The 21,767-nt window shown below is 45.6% G+C and overlaps 4 protein-coding genes across 5 annotated transcripts; 2 read left to right on the top strand and 2 right to left on the bottom strand.

Moving 5' to 3' along the window:
- Positions 1-30: 30 nt before the first annotated feature.
- Positions 31-2,898, bottom strand: LOC129597347 (uncharacterized). Its single transcript, XM_055494834.1, has 2 exons — positions 1,786-2,898; positions 31-1,720 (listed from the first exon to the last, which is right to left on the bottom strand). Exons 1-2 carry the CDS (start codon positions 2,420-2,422, stop codon positions 1,611-1,613), a joined length of 747 nt encoding a protein of 248 aa, XP_055350809.1. The 5' UTR covers positions 2,423-2,898; the 3' UTR covers positions 31-1,610.
- Positions 2,899-4,239: 1,341 nt separating this feature from the next.
- Positions 4,240-6,802, top strand: LOC129597323 (uncharacterized). Of its 2 annotated transcripts, none has more exons than XM_055494808.1 (7): positions 4,240-4,508; positions 4,816-4,936; positions 5,110-5,238; positions 5,307-5,466; positions 5,528-5,674; positions 5,769-5,904; positions 5,976-6,802. In XM_055494808.1, exons 1-5 carry the CDS (start codon positions 4,403-4,405, stop codon positions 5,570-5,572), a joined length of 561 nt encoding a protein of 186 aa, XP_055350783.1. In that variant the 5' UTR covers positions 4,240-4,402; the 3' UTR covers positions 5,573-5,674; positions 5,769-5,904; positions 5,976-6,802. The 2 variants fall into 2 exon arrangements, with proteins under 2 accessions (XP_055350783.1, XP_055350782.1); XM_055494807.1 differs by having other exon boundaries at positions 4,816-5,008.
- A 2,042-nt stretch (positions 6,803-8,844) lies between these two features.
- LOC129597325 (BTB/POZ domain-containing protein 6-like) lies at positions 8,845-11,227 on the bottom strand. Its single transcript, XM_055494810.1, has 6 exons — positions 10,986-11,227; positions 10,784-10,906; positions 10,417-10,576; positions 10,157-10,332; positions 9,715-9,850; positions 8,845-9,631 (listed from the first exon to the last, which is right to left on the bottom strand). The coding sequence occupies exons 1-6, from the start codon at positions 11,129-11,131 to the stop codon at positions 9,131-9,133; spliced, it is 1,242 nt and encodes a 413-aa protein (XP_055350785.1). The 5' UTR covers positions 11,132-11,227; the 3' UTR covers positions 8,845-9,130.
- A 3,409-nt stretch (positions 11,228-14,636) lies between these two features.
- Positions 14,637-16,730, top strand: LOC129597349 (BTB/POZ domain-containing protein 2-like). Its single transcript, XM_055494836.1, has 6 exons — positions 14,637-14,929; positions 15,007-15,129; positions 15,187-15,346; positions 15,402-15,586; positions 15,708-15,843; positions 16,070-16,730. Exons 1-6 carry the CDS (start codon positions 14,691-14,693, stop codon positions 16,538-16,540), a joined length of 1,314 nt encoding a protein of 437 aa, XP_055350811.1. The 5' UTR covers positions 14,637-14,690; the 3' UTR covers positions 16,541-16,730.
- Positions 16,731-21,767: the final 5,037 nt, after the last annotated feature.

Below are 21,767 nucleotides of genomic sequence, written 5' to 3'. Positions count from 1 at the left end.
AGAACGTAGCCTTCGGACTTTGCCCGCTGAATTATTTCTGTAAGTTTTTCGAAAGTTTCTTTATCATCAACGTTCACTACCGAGTTATACGGGGCGAGGTAGGCACATACCATGACAACGTGTTCTTTTTCAGAAACTTTTATTTTTACGGCTAAAACATCATAACTTGTTTCTTGGTCGTATACAATACTGCACTTAAACTCATTTTTCAAGTATACTGTAATGCCGCCTCCTGCAAATGTCGCTCGCACCTTTGACACCGTTTGATAGCCAGCCACTTGTTTTGTTTCGTATTCGTTTTTCAGGTGTGTTTCAACTAGTACAACAATATCACGTTTCATGATGAATTCAGTGAAATCTTTATCGAACAAATTAAATGCTCTTTTTAAGCCGTTGACGTTCAGATAGACTATCGATAACTGCGTGTGCAAATTTTCAATTATACACGTATCCCTGCTGTTACCGCTCTCTTCCGTTGACCACTTGAGTAGCCCGACAGATCGTTCCGTACTAAGATTACGTTCCGTTGACACATTTGGTAGCCCGACAAATTTTTCGTTAATATCGCACTGCTCCGTTAAGCTCAGCCGATCGTTAAGTTGAAATTCCGATTGACGCCATCTGTGTTCAGCTTTAGTATCATTAGTACAAAATACTCCCGATTGACGCTCATATGGTTCAGCTTGTGGAGTAACGGTGCACTGTCCACCATTATCCATAAAACTAGCACACGCGTTATTCAGCTCGCTGTCTATCCTGTTGGCTCTTCCCACCGTATCTTTTTCGATTACGTATACTTTCAATACATTACATTCTGTGTGGTCTTCCAGTGCCGGGCTATCAACCCGGATATCGGTGTGCTCAATCATTTGCGAGGTCCGGTAGCCTGACCTACGGACAATTTCGGTCTCGTTTTGTGCTTGCATTTTTCTTTCACGACTGTAACCCGCGAACGTTTTACAAAAAGAACTTTCTGCGTTTTTACACAAATAATATGAATCCGGGTCATTCGTTGTCGGTGCTAGTTTTTTGAAAAAATTCGGTTTTTTAGAATTTTACTGACCTTTATTTTAGTATCGTGATAAACAGGACATCGCTTATGGTCAAACGCATGATGTTGGTTTTCCTCTGGCTTTCTTCCCGAACTGATGCAATTAATACATTTAGGAGCATCGTCCCAGTTGCAATTACAGTTTTCAAAAAGATGTGATTCATTACAAAACCCGCAGTGTGTTGCAGAAGTGCATGTTTCTTTTCGATGGCCGTACCGACAGCAATTCCCGCATTGAATTATGTGAAAATGTTCTTCAACTGGACATATTTCAAAATCGACTGTAACCTTTCCCCTTCTCAATAAAGACTCTGCAGTGTTAGCGCTGACTTCAATTACAAAAGCACACGTTTTTATGTTTTCATTTCCGCTCTCGAGCTTCACAATCACTTTGATATTTTCCCGAAACTTCTCCAGCGAATTTTGACTGATAAGCTTTTCCATAAATTCAACTTCAGAGACGACCTTGCTAACTTTACGAATAATTAACCGAGGCATTTTCTTCTTCGGTTCAGACACAGAGCATTTCAGACTGTCGCTGCGCCTAGTGATTTCCGCCTTACCTTTTTCGTAGTCCGCTCGAGTTGGAAACGTCATGATCACTGATTTCCCGTGGCCCGCTTTCACATTTTTCAGTGCGAATGTCCGGTTTTCGGGTGGGATATGATCCTGAAGAGAAGCTTTGAATGTTCGTATAGTGTGTGGGTCTGGCTTCGCGGGTGTGTTAGTGTTACCGGCTTCTTCCACATCTGTTGGTCGAATAATTAGAACATGATCTGCTTGCACATTTTCCCTGTTGGCGCTCCAAAATTCACGTCGGCTATGGGGTGGACAGGCATTATTGCGTTTGATATGAGCCGATTGCGTGTACATTCTGATATGTCCGGGTGCGCCGCCATCTTGGATTTCAATTATGTCAGGTTTTTCACTGCCGGCTTCATTCCATGCTTGTAGATCTTTCACAGTTTTCGTCAGCTGAGAGTGTGATTCCTTTAGGCTCTCGATATTCTCATTAAGGGTGCCAACGTCTTGCTTCTGGTCAGTATCAATCTGCTGAATGTGGCCTTTCAGGGCTTCGTCGGACTGGAGCAGTTCTGCATCACCGCCTGCCCGTATTTCACGTTCGGTTTGGAGCTCTTCTTTTAGTTTGACATTCTCCGCTTCCAGGGCACTTACTCGTTGAGATAATATCAGTGAATCCTTCGCAACCTTCTGGACAACAGGAATCAGCACGGCAAAGATGTCTGCGTTGGTTGAGGTGGGTTTGTAGGTGGATGATCCGAAGTGTTCGTCCAGTTTGGCAAGCAAGTCAACCAACGATCCCGACATCGCTGGAGACTTTGATAGAGACTTTGTCGAAGGACGCGACATAATCGCAGATATTTGAATAAGTACGTTACATTATCACGCAATTATCACGTTACATATACTTGTCAAAATATACTTGTCACGTTCTGATTACTGTTTATGAATCATACTGAAACAGTGAAAAGTCAATGACAATGATGGGCACCCCTAAGGGGGAAAGATTGTTCTCCCCCTGGAAGGCGAACTGTCTCTAAGAATGTATTGCCTTTAGCATGAGTTCATACGAATACTGCCATTTTCTGGCTTGCTCTTCGGGATCGGGGTCCTTGTCTGAGTCTCCATTGCCTGTAGCAGTAGTAGATATTCCAGGAGACTGACGAAAGTATTTTGTTCGGTCTGCTCTCAAAGCATTCAGCAATGTTCGTGATTGTGCTACCAAGGGGCAAACTTTCCTCAACATTTTTATAAGAACATGGATCACATATCGCTCGTAGGCCCAGTGATTACCAAAAGCTCGAATTGTCAGAAACGAGTATAACAGTCAGTATAACCAGAGCAAAAGAAATGCGATATATAGAACGAAAGCGAAACTTATCAGTTTTGCTTGACGCCACCGGAAGTGGCCGAAGGGTAATTGTGGTATTCAAAGCAAATGGGCCTGAATCAGAATTTCTGATCCGCGCCGCCACGCCGCCCGAGGGCGGTTGGAAGCAGTAGCCTTCGAGTAGCCGGGAAGTCGTGGCTGCTCCATAGCAACGCGTGCTCCTACCGTAATTTTTTAATTAGGGCGCGTTTGCAAACCGTGCTGTCTGTCTGCAATATTAATTTTCATGAAAATTAACAGAAAACCAAGGTCTACAAAGCGAAAGACACATGCATGATAAAAAAGAGTAGTGTGCTCGGTAAAATCTGCGGTCAGTTAGTGGCCCCGGTATTACAGTGCGCCTACCATGCGCCAATCTGTACGTGATACGTAGCGTATGCGTAGTTCCCATTTTGGCGCACTGTGTAATTCCTGTAATTGGTGACGTGCGAAACAACGTCTATGGCGGTTGCCATCCCGGCGCAGATCAGAAATAAATTATGATACAAGCCCGTTTTCAAACCTGTAGACCGCTGTAAGCGGGATATTTGAAAAACGTGGGATTGAGCCATTCAAGGTGCTTCGGCACGTCACGGCGTATTGGTCATTAACGCCACTGGGGTGTGAGGCGTGTGTGAGAGAGACAAATGAGATAGACTGAGTGCTCTACGGCAGTGCATCCAGTGAAGAGTAGATAAATTTTTAGTCTCTGTTCGGGGCACACGGTAGGTTTTCCGGTAACCATAACGGTAGGCTACCGTCATGGTTTTCGCCACCGTTAGAAGTTTGTGTGTTCGCTAAGCACAACGATAACGCTCGATACAGAGTGCGGCTCGGGCTCGGACCGGTCTCACTAAATTAAAAATGTGAAGTGAATTTGACCAGCCGCTTGTGGGGAGGCAGTTTCAGTGAAATGACGACTTCCGGTGCGTTTAGTCCCTCACAAAATAAATTGTTTTTAAATATTATTTTTCTTTCTTGTTTGTTGAAATATTTTAGTAAATAGAGCGATGTTCAAAGTAGTTGTTTCTTTTGAGAAAACGGTAATCCACTAATTCCATGGCTTCCAAGATTCTACCGGAGATGCCCAACGATACCAACGCTATCTATCGTTATCCTAGCGAGCAGAACGATACGGTACAGTCAGAATAACGGTAAATTTGGGATGAGTCATACCGTTATCGTTACCGGAGACTAAAAAGAGATAACAGAGACTAAAAAGTCTCTGTTCGGGGCACATACGGTAGGTTTTCCGGTAACGATAACGGTAACGATAATTTAAAATCTAGCCTTTAACTGTGCGCTTATTCACTGCGTCGCACTTACAGCGGTCTACAGGTTTGAAAACGGACTTGCACTTTGTCAAACTATGTAATATGCAGAGTAGTTGCCTTATTATTAATATTATACATAAAATATTCTCGTAACACGTGGAAATTTAATCGCCTATAATTCATCACATGTTTGGAGTCTGGACTATTCTGTGCCTTGTATGGAGGTTCAGCGCATGTTCACCCCACGGGCGGCGACGCGATCCATTTCCGGTTACAAGTTCCGGTGACAGCAGTAAGTAGTAAGTGCTTAGTGCAGTATCTGGGCTGTTTAGCAAGCAGCCTAGCATCGAGATCTTAGATCTACCGTTTTATAGCTTAAATTAGCTTTTGTTAAATTTGTTTTGTTTATGATTTTATGATTTTTATCGATTTTATCGACATTTCGTTTTCTCTCGACTTTGTTTCTGTTTTTTGACTTCTTGATTTTTTGATTTTTTTACTGGCTTGAATTAGCTTGAATGTTTGCGGTGTCTGAGCTGCCCTAAGTCGTATACTATACTATTCTTAACTGCTGATTGCCAAACAGTTAGCTGCTTTAGCTTCCCGCACCAGGCTCACTGGACAATTCATCATGTCCGAGAACTCTTTTTCTCCTGCCTACCTTAAACGTCGCGGAGCACTGGATGGAGTGGCCGCACGCATGAAGCGCGCTTTTTCCAGGTCCGAGTTAAGTGATGTTGAGTTTCCCGTGGGACGGAATTATTGTGAAGTGAAAATCTTCCGCGCACATAAGTATGAGTCGAAGCCACGATCATGGCAAATTTGCCACCGGAGTTCCTTTGGAGGTGATTTGTGCGTCGTGTTCACTGGTGGGGTTTTTGAATATTTTCTAGAATGCTTTTAAGCCTGAGCACTGATGTGTTCCACGCCACGTTCTTCGAAAGTTTGGCTGATAAAAATCAGGATGTCATCGAAATCCAGGATATTCCGTCCGAGGCCTTTGGTAACATGCTCTCTACATGGTGGGTGAATTCTCTACATTTTTCATGCAACCGTTATTTTGAGTGTAGAGGCGTGTTGTTTTTTGTAGTTATGTATATTCTGATGCAGTGGACGATCTGAATCTTGAGAACGCATTTCCCACTCTGTCCTGCGCGGATAAATACGACTTTCCATTGCTAGTCGAGCTCTGCAGCTGTTACATTTTGGAGCATCTCAACTCAGACAACTGCCTCGTGGCGCTGGAGAATGTTAGTTACAATGTGATACAGTTTTCCATCGGATTCGCTTGATGTGTGCTGTTTTCTGCAGGCTGTTCGGATTTCGACAATATTGTGGAGAAATGTCTGGAGCTGATCGACGCATCAACCGGAGCCGTTTTCCAATCGGAGCACTTCGTAACCCTCAGCTACTGGACTGTCCAGATGGTTGTCCAACGCGACACACAACTGTCAAGGCGTAAGGGTCGCTTTGCACTGTAATACCGAAGCGTTGCTAGTTATTACGCTTGGGAGAAGCGTTCAGTTCTCCGTCACGTTTTCGTTTGTTATAGATGGGCTGCCGAGACCTGCAGACGCCAGAACATGGATCCGTCCGCCCCCAACCGGCGTGAAGTGCTGGGCAGCGTCTTGTTTCGAGTACGCTGTCCGCTGTTAACGGATGCTGAGATGGCCAGTGGACCTCTCAAGGTACGTATTGCGCCAATTTACATCGAAAATCAGAATGCGCGATAGCGCAAGTTTACCATGCTTTTTTCCAGAATACTTCTAGCAATTTAACCCCCATGTGTGGAGCTACAAATGCCCCCCATTCCCGCGGAACGTGATGGATTCCTCTCCCAACTGACGGAGATGGACGCCTCCCCGCGACGGATGCCTCCCAAACTGGACGGAGATGCCGCGGAGCGAGAATTGCCTCCTGCGATGCCGACGGCGAACGCGACCCGGACCAGCGGGAAACCAGAACGGATACACCGCCAACAGCAGCACCAACTCCGATCCCAACGGCACGGATCGACCACCAGCACCACGCCGAAAAATTCCCCCACCAAAACACTGCCCGAACTTCCTGGGACGGCGACCTCCCCCCGGACGGAGCAGTGGATTTCACCGCGGATTTGCGTGCTTTGTTTTTTTGCAGGGGTCACGGGCCACATAGACCCCAAACCCCTGCCCAAATTTCCCCAGAACGTGACCTTTGCCCTGCTGAAGAAACAACGGAATTTACCCGTTTCCGGGTTGGACCCTGGATTTGGCGCGACAATGCGTTGACCCAGACGGTTGACTCGGACCAAACCGGAGCCGACCTCACCCGGAACACAACCTGAACCGAACCGGATGTGAGCTGACTCGAGCCGACCGAACCGGCGTGGGGTGCGGATCCTCCGAATCCTGGGAGATTTCGCTCCGAGGACGTAGCGATGCCTGCAAAAGGGGTGTAAGGGCGGGGCGCTCCGCCCTCCTGAGTAGCTATTCGCTGTTTCTGGGGATTTCCACCCCGCACATTGCTGCGCTGTTTTGACGGATCTGCAGCACAGTTGCACTGGCTGCAGGATCCTTCCTCTTTAGTCTGGTGTTGCTGCGCCACGGTGCGCATTAGATTCGGCAATAAAGCCTCATCCGGGTTCACCGCTGTTCGCTGTCGAGGATACGCGTGGCGCCCATACGGCCCCGCGTTATAATTCATTTTAAAATTCGAAAAAAATCATGAAAGTCTGGATCCGTACCAAAACAATCTTCATGGTAATGCGCATTTATGTGCAAAATTTGAAAGGGATCGGTCCATAATGAGACTTTTGGTACACCTGAATGCATTTAAACTTTTTGGAATATTCTAACAGCCATAACTCCCGAACCGGATGTTGCGCGCACAAACGGATTTCACGCCTATGTATACAAATCTTTTGGCTACAAACTACCATAAAGCAATGCAAAAAAGTGTTTGGGAGTGCGCGACAGCGAAAGTTCCCGTGTATGTACACGAATTTGGTGCTATGTACTGGGCCAAATCCCTTAAAGTGAGAGAATAACGCTGTCGAGGATACGCGTGGCGCCCATACGGCCCCGCGTTATAATTCATTTTAAAATTCGAAAAAAATCATGAAAGTCTGGATCCGTACCAAAACAATCTTCATGGTAATGCGCATTTATGTGCAAAATTTGAAAGGGATCGGTCCATAATGAGACTTTTGGTACACCTGAATGCATTTAAACTTTTTGGAATATTCTAACAGCCATAACTCCCGAACCGGATGCTGCGCGCACAAACGGATTTCACGCCTATGTATACAAATCTTTTGGCTACAAACTACCATAAAGCAATGCAAAAAAGTGTTTGGGAGTGCGCGACAGCGAAAGTTCCCGTGTATGTACACGAATTTGGTGCTATGTACTGGGCCAAATCCCTTAAAGTGAGAGAATAACGCGAGACATACTATGGGACTGCTTTACAACTTACAAGTACAGCCATACCCCGTATGCAAAGCTCCATTCCAAACCAGATCAAGCGACTGCGTTTATTGTCATTTCCTTCTATTTAACCTCGTTTACTATAACAACAGTCAAATAAAGTTGAACAATACATTTCAAATACAATACAGTTGAACAATACAATAAGGTTGACAATACAAAACATTTGTTTGTTGAAATGCCGGATATACGGAAGCAATCTAACCATGCTTTTTCACTGAAATGGTTGGAGTTTTTAGTTAGCTGTGTGATTCTACGCAAAATGTGAAAACGAACGTATTTTTGAATTGTGCTTATACTGTAGTTATGCGGCCGTATGCCCCAGTAAATTAATTTTGTGAACAGTCTGTGAACTAACGACAATTGTTTTACCTTATGAAACGCTTACACAGAGTATTAGCTATTTTGATTATGACTGAGATTCTCCAAAAACGCGCACTAAATAAAAGTTTATTTTAGGCCTCGTAGGGCGTGCATGCGCTATCGACTGGGATACCTTCAGGGCGTGTAAATAATTCAGATATTGTAACAAAATAGTAGTAGTTAGTACCAGTTAGGACTTACTACTATTAGTTATTTTTTCTCTTTATTGGGCAAAAGGCCATCAACATAACAAAAAGTGCATTCGCGTAGTACTACGTAAGATATATATTGTTAGTTATAAAATACTATTAGTTATATCAGTTTTTTGTTTAAAAGAAACGACTTGCATCAAAATTTCTTCTACTGGATCGCGGTGGGCAAGGCAGATGGTGATGATGAGCACATAAATAACGTTACTGCATGTATGCGAAGGTATCTGCAGTTTGACAGTTCTTATAGAAATGACCTTTATCATCCGTACGGGAAAAAATCCGATATCCCTAAGCAAGGACATTTATTCGCGCTTGAATTTTATTGATCGAAAATAAGGTTGTAAACTCATGATACCATGCATCATGATATACCTCGTACTATGTATTAGTGCAGTCAGCACTCCCACAGATTCTACAGATGATACCTATTATTAAAAATCTCACCATCGCACCTTTCGGTTTACACGCATTTTACGCTTGACGACAGGTACAGGAACCTGGCTCACTGTAGAGTTTTAGATTTTCCGCCGTATTTCCAATCGCTCTATTTGAGCACATCGACATGTAAGGCAACAACGAACCACTTACACTGTTGATACCTTTTATAAAAGCTTCCTTTGCTGCCAAACATCTTTGGCGCTACTTTACGGCAGTAACTTTACCACAGTTTGGACTTTGGACTGCGCATCATCTAACTCACAACAAAACCGGCAAAAGACAGGAGAACCGACTAACTATCCAATAAAAATACTAATTAAAGAGCAGGGATCTGTATCAAAGTGCCACCACTTTTCCTCAGCGGAACGAATCCAACCCACCCCTTCTGTATCACGCCTTCCTATCATCCCTTCCACGCCGTTCACGTTTCCTCTTCAACTGCCGGGCATCTGCAGACTGCCCACCGGCGCTCTGGGCACGCCCCGCTTCCACGCCTTCACATCCACATCCCGCACTCGTAGCTCCATGAACGGCCCCGACCACCCTCCTCCTTGGAGGAAGCGGACGCTGTGGACACCGTTCTCCCACCGGATATATTTCGCCGCTTCCCCTTGGACTAGTACCGCTCGACGGGGTATTAAAAACTCCGCGGCGCGAATAAGATCACCTCGCCGAACCAACACCACCTCGCCGCCCAGACATTCATGACAAAGCGACACTACCACGTGCGTTGGACGCCCCGCGATGACTTCCGCCGGGACCCAGCAGTCAACGCGTTCATCGTTAACGAAGACTTGTTCCTTGTGTTTGAACTTCACGTCGCCGACGCGGATGGCGGGAGGTCGACGGGGCGCCGTGAGGAATGGGAGCGGCTTGATTCCCGCAGTCTTGTAGAGAGAAATTTTGTGCAGCTCGTCCGGGTTCAACAACTGAAACTATACAATCAAGAAGGCGTTAATGCCGCACAGGAAAATGAGTGAGAAATAATAGTAGTGTTATGATTGACCGAGTGGCTGACCTCCCTCGAGACTTCTTGGAGCTGGTCGTCGGTGAGCAGCGGAAATCGAATGAGAACGAAGGCTCTGCCCAGCAACAGTCGCCGGTTGGTGGGCGATGGATCCATATTGCTGCGAGCGCAGGCAGCAGTCGCCCAACTAAAAAACAGAAAATATAGCAAAAATAAAACAGAAGATACAGCCAGCTGATCCTTACTGATAATCAAAACTAGTACTTAATTTAAACATTGCCATACTAATACTGTGATTTCTAAAGTAAATTATCAGATTTGAAAGCCTGGTACGAAATACTGCGCCTGAACGAGCCTTCCAACATAGCAATACATCCGGTCTCACTTTTATATATTATTTGAGGTATTTTAACTATTTTTAAGCATCTTGTTTCGCTACAGAGATGAGTACAATTAAATAGGCCCAAAAAAACCGCACAACAATAATACTAACGTCTCAGCGGCCTTGTAAATGTTGATTTCCTCGGCGGCTAAGGTCTTGCGTCCGAGCAGCAGCACCAGCGTTTTCGGGTGTAGTGTGGCGAAGTCCGGGAGGTACAGTACCTCAGTGTACGCGTCCACGATCTCCAGACACGGTTTGATAAACTCTTTACCGCCCCATTGAACGGCCTGTAAAACAGACCAGACAGTTAAGCTGTAAAAAACCACTAGGCGGAGACGACTATGCAGAATTTCCGAAATGATGCGACTCACATTATCGAGAAACAGCAGGCAACTGCTGGCACGCAGACTGCGAAAGATAAACTTGCGGCAATGCTCCACAAGCAGTGGGAGACTGAATTTCTCGGCCACGTTCAGGGTGGCGAAGACGTTATGCGGGTTCAGACTGGCCAGGGAATCCTGATAAACATGGCTGAAAAGTGAAAATACCAGCAATTTTCACAGCATCGAGGCCGTAATACGAGGAGACCACAAAGAACCAATAATATAACTTAATTGTACAATTTGTACTGGTGCATTTCAATATTTAAAAAATAATCTAGGACTGATATGCAGTACCAGCACTATGGCGCACGCCGCACGCTGACAGAAAAGCCCATACAGGTAAATGTTCAGGTACCTAAGCATATTGGCAAATGCATCGGGCACAACATCGGGAAGCTGGATAATACTGGCAGAAGGTTCGCTGGCATCTCCATAAAACCAAGCATGAAACACGGGGCTCGCATTCGCCAACGAAGCCCTGCAAAATAATCCAGCTCTTCTCCAGCTGCAGCGGGATCATCGTGTAAAGAGGATAAAGTATGTACAACAGGGCGTACTTGGATGTAGAGAAGATTATCTCTTGGCCGTGATCACGTCCGACAACTAAGGACACCTCGCTGATTGCCAGTTCTTTGGGCACAACTACAAGTGGATCCATTGCACTGCGCTCGCGCAGCCTTACAGTGCCTGATACTCGGGGCATGTTGCACCAGAATCACCTTACCAAGATAAAAATTAACCGAACGCAAAATGGGCAGCCAAACGTCCGATGTTTGCTACAGAATCAGGCAGAAAATACAAAAATATCGAAGGTAAACTGCAAACAGCTGATTCTCAAGGATTAACGTGATGCAGGGCCCCGGCTGAACCGTGCAGCACGATGGCACCGCTGCCTGTGGGTGGGGAGCCGTTCCTCGTCAACCGGACGGTGGGCAATAGTATGCAGTTGTACAATACACAAACCCCCGCAGGTGACGGTGCTAAATGTTTCCGGTTGCAGGGTGTATGTTGAAGTTGAACTGAAAAGCTTGTAAATCTCAGTGATTTTGCGTTTGCAGTTCAGTCTTGTGGCAAGTTAACCGGTTGCGAAACTTTGAAAAAATCTTCCTTTGTGTATATCGATCTATCCTTCGTAATCCTATTTTGATTTCTAGGCTTCCCTTTTGAAACTTTGATAGGCTGTCATCGTGAGAGGGATGTCGTACGTCTCAAGTTCTTAAAGCCAACGTGCGTGCATGCGCAGACCAACGTTGTCTATCGTTTCTAGAGATAACTGAGTTACAGATCAAAATTCAGTTTGCGGAGCATCTCTCTGGATAATCCACCATGTCCCAGAACTCGGCATCGCTCGCACCCTTGCAGCGTCGCGGCGCAGTGGTTGGGTTGGCCAACCGCATGAAGCGCGCTTTGTCCCTAGCCGAGTTGAGTGATGCGCAGTTCGCCGTGGGACGCGATCATGGCACTGACATGGCGACGTGAAGATTTTCCATGCACACAAGTAAGTAGCGACGCCACCAGCAACTGCCGCTGTCTTAGATAGCCCAATACACGCATAAGTTGAATTCAGTATCAGGAAACGGTTTTAGGAACATCCTGAGTCTAAGCAGCGATGTCTTCCACGCCATGTTCTACGGGAGTTTGGCCGACAGCACCCAAGACCCAATCGACATTCCTGATATCCCTTCCCAGGCTTTTGCTAACATGCTCCGGTGGGCGACCAGTATTTTTAGGCTGTAATTTCCAGCAAAATTTATCAAGTACTGCGTTTGGATAGCTATGTTTACTCGGATTCCGTGGATGACCTGGATGCGCAGAACGTGTTTCCACTTTGTACTGCGCTGAAAAGTATGATTTACCCCTGCTGGTGGAACACTGCTGCGGGTTCATTCTCGAACATCTCAATGCAAGCAATTGTCTGATAACGCTGGACAATGTAAGTCGTATCATATTTGTCACGCAACTTGTCTTTCATTGTGCGGGTAGCTGATATTTTTTCCCTGCAGGCTAACCGCTGGAGCCCGGGTTTCGACAGTATTGTGGAGAAGTGCCTCGATCTGATTGATGCCTCGGACGGAGCCGTCTTCCAATCTGAGCATTTCGCAGCACTGAGCCATGAGAGTCTGCATATGATTCTCCAGCGCCCGACACTGGAGGCACCGGAGAATGTCATCTACACAGCCGTCGAGAAGTGAGTGACAAAATCGTGACAAGTCTCTTGTAGAGATGGCGATTGATTGATTGAACAGGCCGGTGTGCCGGGAGAAACGAATTTTCAGCTGTGCTTAAACGTCTGCTTCGCGGTTGTATAGATGGGCTGCCGCGGCCTGCACACTCCGGAAAGTAAATCCATCCACCGCCAACCGGCGTGAGATGCTAGGCACGGCATTGTTTCTGGTTCGTTTTCCGCTGCTGACGGATACCGAGTTAGCCGGTGGCCCTGTTAAGGTACAACCCACCTTGGCATTACGGATACGCTTTAAGCAGCTTAGCCTATAAAACGGTTTTATATCGTGGAGTCAATTTACGGTATAAACTTTATGCTGCATCTGCGGTGCCAACTTTGTTTCTTGTGAATTATCGTCTATAAAAATGCCAGAACCTTCGAAGGGTTTTTTATATTGATCTGCTTCAGAATGCATTGCTGCTGCCAACGGAATTGTGGGACATCTACCTATACAAGCACACCACCGAAAAGCCGGCACTTCCCTTCAACACTGAACCACGCCGCTATGCGAAGTACCGCGTCGGGAGGTTGGCGCTCAAGCATCGCGAGATGGTATTTGTGAAAGGTCGCCGGGGCGACAGCTATCCAGCAGAGGTGATCGGATGGGGAGGATGGGGAGTTGTCGTACGGGGACTGAGAAAGTCGATGCGGTGGGAAGGTACCCGAGCGTCGGATAAGCTCATCCGTGCGGCGGATATTTTGCAGCGCGGCCAACAGGTGCGTCTACTCGTGCGAGGAATGGTGGACGGGGTGACCTACATTCGCCGGCGCGGGGGGCAGCATGTGGTGGAAGCCCATGGCCGGGAGAGGCTCGTGAAGTCGGAGGATCTGATGTTGCCTGGAGAGGTGGTCCATGCGTGGTTGGCGGCCAACAACTGATGCACGGGTGAGGGAAGTTTGTGGGTTGTTGTGCGTGTTTTTGATAGAAACTGATGGTGAGCGATGAAACTATCAAATCGTATTTTAGGCTGTGCATTTGTTTCAGACCGCTAACGGCTATCATGATTCCGAATGGTATCAGAGGTTAAAAAAATTGATCCTGAACAACGGCGTGCAAAAATTACTCGTGTCTCGTGCATGTCCGATGGGCCGACGATGGCTAATGCGCCGTAGCAACAGGGTTGGTATTCATTGTTATTATTAACTTGTGTTGTTATTGTTATTACATTAACTCGTATATTATTCGGTGTTCGGTTAGCTCCGTAGCGAGCAGGTTTAAAAGAAATACATTATATTACACCGCCGCTGCGTATGTGTTAAGTTGACATCAGACCACCAATGATAAAAATTGACCAAGTACAAATCTGCAATGGATACCTTTGATGATTGGTATCTACTCCAGAATCCCCAGATACCGTAACCGGAAAGTAGAAACCAATAACTCCAGTCCCGTAGTGAGTCGTAGTCTAGCAACATGATGGGCTATGTTGTGCACACGATCACGGAAACTGACTAGGATATCCTTCCCGCGGTTGTCGGTAAAATAACCATGATGGTGTGGCTTGCCGTAGTACTTTTAATGGCTTGATCCGTGCTTTTTAATTTCCCGTTCGCAACGGTCGGTCACGTTGTGGACGGGCTTGTGGAAACTTTCGATCAAGCCGTCCAGAAAACAGAACAGCGCTTGCGAACTGCGATTAAGAGATCGTCCATCAATAGGTCAAGCCTCATAGGTCACTGGATTTCGATCTTATCATGTACGTAAGTAACAGCCTACTGGCGTTTATCAACGGTACTGAAGCGAAGAAAACACATTGGCTGGCACCGCAATATAATGATGTAAAACCAAGCGCATGAAAACCGCCCGCAGATGACGGTGCCGCCTGTTTCTAGTTGCATAATACTCGTATTATAGAATCTTTCTCGAAATTTCAAGCTTTGGAGCAGTTTCAGGTGTTACCGTTTTACATTTAGTTTTAAAAAACGATCTACGAAATTTTCGTATTCTGCCAATCTTGCAATCTATTCATAATGTTATATTTCTAAGCTGGCTTACAATAAATTGTGGTGTCTAAGCACTTGGCAGTCATAAACCGTAATGCTGTCTGGCGACTCATTGGAAAGTTCTAACGCTTTTTGTAACGCGGAGCACCTCACTTCCCGATCCATCATGTCCCACAGCTCAACATCTCGTGCGCATTTACAACGTCGTGGCGCAGTGGTTGGATTGGCCAACCGCATGAAGCGTGCTTTGTCCCTTGCCGAGTTGAGCGATGTGCAGTTTGCCGTGGGACGGGAATGCGATGACGGGGAAATAAAGATCTTCCAGGCACACAAGTACGTTACACTGCTGCACGAACATCGCCACTTTCCCAGGCTGCATTCTTGAGTTGAGTGTGTTGAAAACCTTGTAGGAACATCTTGAGCCTGAGCAGCGATGTGTTCCATACTATGTTCTACGGGAGTATGCCCGCCAGTACTCAAGAGCCAATCGACATTCCTGATATTCTTCCGGAAGCCTTTGCTATCATGCTCAGGTGGGCCTGTAGCCCGTATTCATCTCGAATCATTCAATAAGTACTGCGTTTTGACAGCTATGTGTACACCGATTCCGTGGAGGATTTCAATGCGCAGAACGTGTTTCCCACTTTGCGCTGTGCCGATAAGTACGATTTACCAGTGCTGATGGACCGTTGCTGTGAATACATTCTGCACCATCTCAATACCGACAACTGTCTGATCACGCTGGAAAACGTGAGCTGATCATATTGACGATGGCACTTTTGGTTCGGTAATTTATTTTCTGTAGGCCAACCGCTGGAGCCCGGATTTCGACAGCATTGTGGAGAAATGTCTGGATCTGGTGGACGCTTCGGATGGAGCCGTTTTTCAATCGGAGCCCTTCACTGCGCTGAGCCTAGACAGCCTGCAAATGATCCTCCAGCGCCCGACACTGGCGGCACCCGAGATCGTCATCTACAAAGCCGTCGAGAAGTAAGACCAAGCGCGGATTAAACCGGCTGATGAGGAACGTTGTTGCAGATAGCGTTTTTGACATTCTGCGTATGGTGAGGGTTACCGCGCACAGTGTGCAGCGAAAGTTGACTTGCTGCAGATGGGCTGCCGGGGAATGCAAACGTCACAATATGGATCTATCCACCGCCAACCGGCGTCAGATGCTAGGCGATGCATTGTTTTTGGTTCGTTTTCCGCTGCTGACCGATGCCGAACTGGCCGGCGGTCCTGTCAAGGTAAATATGTACGCATTAGAAGCACGATATGATAGCAGTGCGAATATACGATGCATCGTCGACGTAGACGCATGCGCCCGCCTTTTTGTGTTTGCATTGCGGTTACAGAAAACAAACCTACGTAACCTTCAGAAAATGTTTTGAGGAAGATCCTGTTTATATTGAGTCAGTTCGCGCAATATATGCGAAATTGCGAATCCAAAAGTGTTGTACTTTTTCGGTTAAGAATGAATTACTGCTGCCACCGGAGCTGTGGGATATCTACCTGTACAAGCACACCACGGAGCAGCCGGCGCTGCCCTTTGCGACTGAACCGCGTCGCTTCGTGCAGCACCGCATTGGAGACGTCGTTTTTAAAGACAAAGAGGCTATTTTTGTGGAAGAATACAACGGCGACGGCTACTGGTACCCGGCAGAAGTAATCGGAGAGCGAGGAGGGAAATGTGTCGGTCGGTGGTTGCACACGCGCTGGGAAGGTCCCATAGCGGTGGAGAGGTTGATCCGTGCGGCGGATGTTCTGCAGCGGGGCCTTCAGTTACGACCGCTTCTGTGGGGAATGCTGGTCGGGGCTACCTACTGCCACTACCGCGGAGGTCAGCACGTGGTGGAAGTCGACGGAAATGAGAGATTCGCCAAGGTTGAGGAGATGGTGCTGCCCAAAGAAGTGGGCGCGGCGTGGAAGGCAGCCCACGAATAAAGAACCAAGGGAATTTGATTTCGCTCGCTGAAAACACGTATATGATACTTGCCGCACGCTGCGTGCACTTGCATATGTGTATCATTTCATTAAGTCCATTTTGTTGTTTTTCTTTTTCTCCTTGCTTTCCTCTGTCAGCGTTGTAAATCCAGTTCTAGTTAGCGATTAAACCTTTTATTCCCTGATTTTACGTCAGTGATAGCTCGGACAACTTTCGCGATCGGTGAATAGCTGTTTCACATGACATTGTGAGAGAAGTGTGCGTAATAGAAGCCGGTAATTGACAAAGCATTGTACACATCGGATTTGAAATTTCCATAGTATGTCTTTTCCTTTTATTGAAATAAAGCGCTAGTTGGCAGCTTGTCTGGTGTACAGTGTACAGCGACTGTGATTGACCGCCATTAAGTACTACCCTAGTATTTCGTAGTGCAGAAATTTGAAACTGCAAAAGAAACAGAAATAGAAAACGCATTACATTATTAAACCAGTATTAATTAACAGATAAGAAATCAGCCAAACTTTGACAAACCCATAATATTACAGCAACTTAAATGGCATACCCGTGCATTCGCGTACAACTGATGGTAAATAACATTTTCTAAGTTGGTATACGCTATTGGTCAAACTGGATACAGTACACTGCTGGATGGTGAGAAAATTGTGTAAAGGATATTTTTCTGCACTGGTAATTTTTCCATAATCTGACATACCAACTACCAGATAATTAGACAATGTTCTTGGGAAAAACTGCCCATAAAAATTTGTGAGGCACACACTCGTCTCATTTCACCAAATGCGTCTAACACCATCGACAGAAAGGTCACCAAAAACGAATAATTTTCGAACAACCGCTAAATAGGATATATCGTAAAAATACAGAATTAATGTCCTTTATTTTTGTTTCCGTGCGGGTTGCGAATCTTCCACAACCCAAAACCTCAATAATTTGCTTGGACAACATTTGAATCGATGAGTATGAAATACGAAACGGACGCACAGGTACTTTTTGCTTCTAGCCTGCTCCGACCAAGTTCTGTACTGAATTTGTACTGAATTTTTACCGAATTGCACCCCTTTTATACGAGAAAAAGGTAAATTGTCGCAAAAGTGAAACAGTGGCGGTTGGAAAGTGCAGCTCACGAGTGGACTTTTTAGTGATCAGCTTTGCTTGAGTCTTGACTAATCGTGAATTATTTTTCCATTAAATTTTCAAATATAAGATTGTCAGAGTAGACTACTCTGTGCCCACGGCCCCACGACAGCCGCCTACCTGGTTGGCTCAAGTTCAAGCACAAATATCTTGATCTTCGCCAACAGCGGCAATGACACAGTGACTGTGCCAGTGGTTCGATTCCGCTCCATCGCCATTTTTGCGAATACCTCACGGAATTGCCCTTCCTCCACTGAGACCACCACGTCCGGCCGTACTTAGGGCCGACTTCTGTGATAAGATTAAATATAAATCTTTCTCCGATTGTTTTGAATGGGACTGATAAAAATAGTACATATTTTGCAGAATAGTATTCAGTACTTTTGTGGAAGCTGTTGTGTCCTGAGGCTGTTATGATCGCCGTGGCCAACTTGCTGGTTGTTACGAGTATAACCGGTTATCATCTGAGCGACCTGGCCGCTGTCTGCTGGTCAGCATAAAACGGCTGGGCGGAAAGCAATTTTCGCGCAGGAATCTGGATGGCCAGCTTCGAAGATTAAATCACCGTATACATCAACTTCATACTCCTCCTGGAACTGCTTGACATCAAGTTGTACGTACAGGTACAAAATTATAGGTCAATACGTACTGGAATATGTGTGGATATGATGGAAACTACTGAATACCATTACACCAGCAGGTTGTCGCTTTCAGTTCTGCAACGCGATGAGGCAAACTGGTCAAACAGGTTGTGTGGACGGCGATCACATACAGCGAAACCTGTTTACTAAATACACCTTCGGTTAAAGCAAAACCGTATGTGTTATCCAGGTGTATTACACAGAGCTATATTACAGTCTGTGGGACGCGCCGGTAAAACTTTCCGCGTATGTAATTTCCAGGTGTATGTATTTACCGGTGTATACAAAAGACAGATTTCACTGTACACTGCCTTCGAAGGCAGTGTACCGGTATGTGACCGCTGTCCATAAAACCTGTTTAATCGCTGCTATTGCTGTATGCGCTAACACACGAATTCGTGTGTAAGCGCATACAGCGGTAGCAGCGGAGCTGGTTTTTCTTCGGTATCCTTGGTCAACAAAGGTTGTGGCAGAAACAGTAGCATCCCAGATGAGCTGCTCGCTTTGAATTTCTTTTCGCTTTTTGGACTTGGATGCTTTTCTTCCCCAATCAGTTCAGGCCGGGATGCTGCTGGCTACGTAGAACTGTCTTCGCCGCTGTATTAGGTAAGTGCATACAGTTTCCGTGCTGCGTAATTATTAAGACATGAGTCGGCGTCTAAAGCTACCCTAGAATGTAGCGTCGGGATTCCCTTTTTGCGTGGTAAACGATCGATCACCTTAATTTACTACGTACTGGAAGCGCCGGCTTTACTTTTATTTTTAGCTTTTTAAAAATCTTATTTATTTGTTTTGTTTCGACTATTTTAAGCGGTGTCGGTGGTTGGCTGCGAGCCTGCGAGTACAGTACTTATGTGAATGCGCATCGTAAGCCGTTGGTTAGACGCTATTTGTTTATTTAGGCGACGCAACAAAGGTGCACCAATAATGCCCACTATTCGCCAATTCCTATGCTTTCTTCCATCACGATTTTGCACCTCTGACTCCGGACAAAGAGCTGCCCAAGGCTCATCCAAATGTTCCGCTTTGGCGGTGCAGAATGGAATACTGCGGACACCCGCGTCATCGGCTCAAGTGGAACTGCTTCTTTAAACCGCGACCTTTGCTTCGAAACGCCAAACAACGGATTTCCGCTGCAACGGCGCATTCTTATCGTGCCGGATGCAGTGCCGATAATGGATAGTGTTGGACGGTGGAACCGGCTGCGCGGGTGACGAGACGCGGCTCGAAATGCCTGATGACCCTGTCAATCTGTCTGTGCAGAAACGACTATCGGTGCCGCAGCTGCCCAAGGTATTCGAGCCGCAAAGCCTGAACCCCGGCTGGAACGACCGAGCTAGCACTGAATGTTTCGGGCGGCCACTACACGACCAGGTACCACACAATACACCAATCTACGCGATGCATGTATCGACACTGGTTCCATAGTGCCCTTTTTTACACATCGCCCGCGCCCAAACCAACTGGCTTTCCTTCTTTACCAGGGTGCCAATTTGTTTCTTCCAGCTGATAAGTTACTGCTTATTACTTTATTAGCCGTATTTTTCTTGTGGATCTTGTCGCTTTTCCGCTGCTCTTGTACCTTCCACGCCAGATAATTCCCGAAGCGCACACGGAATTTTATACGCCCGCATACCCATTGCATTCATTATGCCGCAGTGGCTGCATTATGAAACTGTTTATTCGAACAGACAGGTAGGTTTAAGCCCGTTACAGACAAGGGTCACGGTACAGCAAGGAAATTTAAACCTGACTACGGTAAAACTTCAGATTTACATTGTACTGTAACAGGTAAGTAGACATCAGCACAAGCCAAAGGAAAAGTATTATTAGTACAATCATAATTACCACCATACATATGCATGCATAATTGTATATAAAATTGGCATATGTGGTATTTACAGATGCATTACTTTTGACATGAATATTACCAGTGGTATGAATTTCTGCTGGCCGTATATGTTTTATTACAATGGACTTCAGAAAAATGCTTACACCCACGGCGGATACCGCTATGCGATGGAGACGTATGCGTTAACACCATTTCGAAGTCCAGCGCACGCCTGTATGCGTATGACAACGAAGCGGTGTAACAGCATTTCTTGAAAGGAAAAATTAGCTACAGTAGATTCTTCTTCTACAATACAGTCAACAACAGTAGTGATACATATAATAATGGCACGCATGAAAAAATAAGGTGCTACACACTGGCTGTAAAATTTATACACCAATTTATTATTGCTAAAAAATGTAAACATACAATTTGAATTTAATTGTTCTCTGACGTGAAGAAGCATCATACCCCATCGCGTAAGATCACTCAGTTCTTCATAATTACTAAGTGGCAACGCGCAAGCGGACCGGAAATGACCAGTTGAGGCGCCGGCACCGCGGTGAATGCCGCAACATTTAGGGAAAAGAATAATTCGGGTAGAGCAGCTAGAAGATCTTTCTGGTAGAAGTTTAATTAGTTATTTCGGGTACAGTATTACTTATTTGCTTGTGCCTTTACAGTGGTACACTCAGTTAAAACTTTGGTTTACAAATAGCGCAGGTATGTACAGATACAGTTATACAGAGTGTTGTAACCACATTTATAAAATCCATTGTATCAACGGTTATAATCAACCACCGCTAGTAATATTGTAAGTCTGTGTTTCCGATGAGGGGTTAACAGAAATTGTCATGTGATACACCCGTAAAAGCACAACTTTTCTCGGGCAGCATATACTTTACCGTACTTACTTGCGTTATATCCTTTAATTTCTTTACTTTCGTCAGTTTATACTACTCGTACATACAAACCTGTACAAACCTGTAGAGAAATTAATAAGCAGGTAAAAGTCCCGGTACCGGTACCCTCGAAATGGTAAGTGTCTTAGGCCTGTTTGGGATCCAGTATTATTTCACGTAGGCGCTGCACGGTTGGATTCGACAAACCTATTAAATAATATATTACCGACGTAGTCTGTCTATATATTATCATAATATGTATTAGTATAGGATCCGCAAACAAATATATCAGTAAACAAAATTGATAAAAGCTTGACAAACAATGCAACAAAAACGAAATGCACCGGGTTTAGTAACGTATACGCGCACCGTCGGCATGAAAGACTTTGTCTAGATTCTTATCGCCCCACAGTCGCGATATACGGTCCGGTATACGATACGGTGGGACACCGTATCGTGACCGTACCGTTGATAAGTTAGAGTGATCGCAACAAGCGTACGGTACACGATACGGTCCAATCGTGCCTCTGACGTGAAACATGCTGTGGTTCAAATCAGTTTTAAGGCCTTAGCATATGGTAACAATCGTTCAATTGAAAACCTGATGAAAACTAAAATTCTAAATTATTTTTTGATACCAAAACATCCAGATTTGACAGCCCATGAATCAATCTACGAGCAGTTGAATTTTAACACAGGC

This window comes from Paramacrobiotus metropolitanus, unplaced genomic scaffold (genome assembly GCF_019649055.1).
Source record: "Paramacrobiotus metropolitanus isolate TYO unplaced genomic scaffold, Prichtersi_v1.0 Parri_scaffold0000103, whole genome shotgun sequence".
Classification (NCBI taxonomy): domain Eukaryota; kingdom Metazoa; phylum Tardigrada; class Eutardigrada; order Parachela; family Macrobiotidae; genus Paramacrobiotus; species Paramacrobiotus metropolitanus.
Note: the sequence above shows the minus strand (reverse complement) of the source record. Positions and strands in the feature narration are given on the sequence as shown.